The sequence below is a fragment of the Lygodium microphyllum genome, chromosome 16 (genome assembly GCF_053477565.2).
Source record: "Lygodium microphyllum isolate KBCC chromosome 16, Lygodium_microphyllum_v1.1.10, whole genome shotgun sequence".
Lineage (NCBI taxonomy): Eukaryota > Viridiplantae > Streptophyta > Polypodiopsida > Schizaeales > Lygodiaceae > Lygodium > Lygodium microphyllum.
In genome coordinates this window covers 123,051,700-123,054,514 of record NC_141150.1, presented here as the reverse complement: position 1 = coordinate 123,054,514, position 2,815 = coordinate 123,051,700, and the positions used below count along the sequence as shown (strand labels likewise).

The window sequence follows — 2,815 nt, the reverse complement described above, 5'->3', positions numbered from 1 at the left end:
TATGCGTGACATAAAATGAATACTTGAGAGTGCTTTACTATGCTAATTCAAGTATCTCGGGAGGTCATTTCTCAGCAGATGTGACAGCTAAAGCAATAATGCACTCCGAATTACGGTGGCCAACCATTTTCCGTGATGCCAATGAATACATGAAACGATGTGACGAATGTCAAAGATATAAGGCACCAATATGAAGAGATGAGATGCCTTTGAGACCAATTATGGGAGCACAAGCGTTTGCCAAATGGGGCATTGATTTTTTAGGACCAATAGACCCCCCAGTAGCTCGCACACATGCTCAGTACATCATTGTTGCGACAGACTATGTAGTGAAGTAGGTAGAAGCTAAGGCTATGTAGAAGAATGATGCCCACACCACAGCAAAGTTATTTCATGAATATGTGTTCACAAGATACGGTCTACCAATTGAGATTATGAGTGATCGAGGTTCGCATTTCTTGAACAAAGTAATTGAAAATCTACTAAGTGAATTCATGGTGATTCACAAGAAGCTTGGCATTTTATCACCCGTAAGCCAATGGCCAAGTTGAAAGCACCAACAAGATACTTGGAGCTGTATTGACAAATATTGTAAGTGGATCAAAGAGTGATTGGGAGTTGAAGCTACATTCAGCCATATGGGCATATAGAGTAGCCTACAAAACGACGATCGAAACAACACCATTTAACATGATGTACGGCCTCGAAGCAATACTTCCCATGGAATTTCTAATTCCTACTTTACGAGTGGCCAAGGAGTTGAATTGGACTGGACACGAACTGTCTATGAGACTTGAAAGACTCGATGAAACTAGACTGGTCGTGGTAGGAGGGATGAATGCATTAAAAAGATAGTAGAAGAAGTTCCACAATAGTCACATCATCAACAAAGATTTTAAACTAGGCGATATTTTTCTGGTTTATACTCTTAAACAATTTTAAGCCAAAGTCACTAAGAGAGGACGAGGTCCGTATGTGATCTCAAGACTATCTTCAAGTGGGGCAATTAAATGATCAACCTTGGATAGAGAAGAAATGCCCAATTGGATCAATGGATGTCGTATTAAGAAATATTACACTCCGTTTCACACAAGCGGAATTGGACAGATTGCATAATGCCAAGTGGCGACAAGAGAAGAAGAAACTTGTGGTAGATATGGCTCAAGAAGAGGCCAAAGAACGAGGTAGAAAGAACAAGTTGAGAGGAGTGATTCCGTTAGCAAATGGAATCTCTAAGCAGAATAAGTTTACTGTGGTTGAGGAGGGTGAACTTGAAACATCACATGATGAGACACCTCTACCATTCATTGCTGTACAAATTGGCATTGAAAGAATACAAACTTATGTGTTTATTGATTCTGGAGTAGATGGAAACACCATCTCCTACGAATTGCTCCAGAAGTTAATGAATGTGAGCCTCAAAGAAACTAAAGCGATGTTTAAAGCTTTCACAGTTCATGCAACCAAAGTGCATGGAGTATGTGATTCATTGTTGTATGTCAGTGAACTAATTTGCGGGGATAAGTTCTTTGTCACCCAAGTTGGAATACAGGACATTCCAATTATACTAGGAAGGATATGGCAACGAAAACACAACTGCTTCTCCAATTGGGGAAAAAGATTGATTCATTTTCAGAGTGCCGACAAACAGGTTGTGGGTACCGCTAAGGGAGCCAGATGAAGCTTATGTAGTAGCAGTCAAAGAGATTGCTAACACAAAGGAACACTCCCAAGTGGACTCTCTTCCCATACAGGAAAATCCTAAAGCAAAAGCACCACAAATATCGCCATCAGCACCACTACGAACCAACAAGAGTCAAAGAAAAACCACATAGAGGTGGGTTCGAAAAGGTGAAGAGCTATCCACGCCTACACCAACAAACACAGGTGAAAAGTCTACCACAGAAAACAAAACAGCAAGGTACAAGAAAGATCCTTCGAATGGACCAAAGCTCAAAAAGGTTCTTCCCCAAAGTGGCAAACCCAAGTAACCAAGAAATGGGTAAAGAAGTTGTTGATAATAGGACAACCATGATCTACATACAGATGGATCCCCAAAAGCAAAGCTTCTCAACCCATGGGAAAAGCTAAACAAGTGCTCAGACGCTTGTGGAAAAGGTTGGTCTTCAAGAAGGAGCCTTCAGTCAAAGAAGAGCGCACAAGAAGGACAATGGGTGCCAAAAACAAAGGTCTTTCGCACTTGTGGAGGCATGGCATAGGTGCCCAAAGAACAACTTCAAGCGTCCTTAACAAGCAAGACAAAATAGATCGAATTGACAACAAGGAGCAATCGATCCAAACATCTACGATAATCTGGACAAGTCTGGGGCAAAAAGATAACAGACCAGAGTAATCAAACGCAGGTATATTCTCCAGGATATACAAAACAGGTACAACAGGATCGGAAACCAAAGGGTTCATTGCCAAAGCCATCAGAGATACAACCAGAATGCAAGAAATCCAAGATGGTATGGCAACCAAAGCATAAAGCAATCTTCGAACCATCAAAACATGTACATTAATTGACAAAAGAGGTTACAAAAGCCGACAAACACATGCGCTTTAGAGCTTTGGACTTATAACTCAAGTTGTTTAGGTTCTCGTCAGTGCTCCTACCTAGAAAAAATGGTTGGAATTGGTAAGAACATAATAAGGCTACGAAAAGCTAGCCACAATTCCAAGAACCATAAGAAGGCGCAAAGCAGTGAATTTGTCTTCGACGGATCAACAACTAGCTTAGAAAGCCTCGTTAATGAAAGCCCATGGAACACATTGTCGCATGATCATCTTTCTCGTACAGCATGTCTTTCCAATT

At 41.0% G+C, this 2,815-nt stretch overlaps 1 protein-coding gene across 1 annotated transcript; it reads left to right on the top strand.

Annotated features, from left to right (window-relative positions):
* Positions 1-1,051: 1,051 nt before the first annotated feature.
* LOC148023350 (uncharacterized) lies at positions 1,052-1,681 on the top strand. The gene has a single exon (XM_087695364.1). It carries the CDS (start codon positions 1,052-1,054, stop codon positions 1,679-1,681), a length of 630 nt encoding a protein of 209 aa, XP_087551490.1.
* Positions 1,682-2,815: the final 1,134 nt, after the last annotated feature.

Coding starts and splice junctions, on each gene's coding strand:
- LOC148023350 (XM_087695364.1), top strand. CDS start 1,052: ATGGATGTCGTATTAAGAAATATTACACTCCGTTTCACACAAGCGGAA.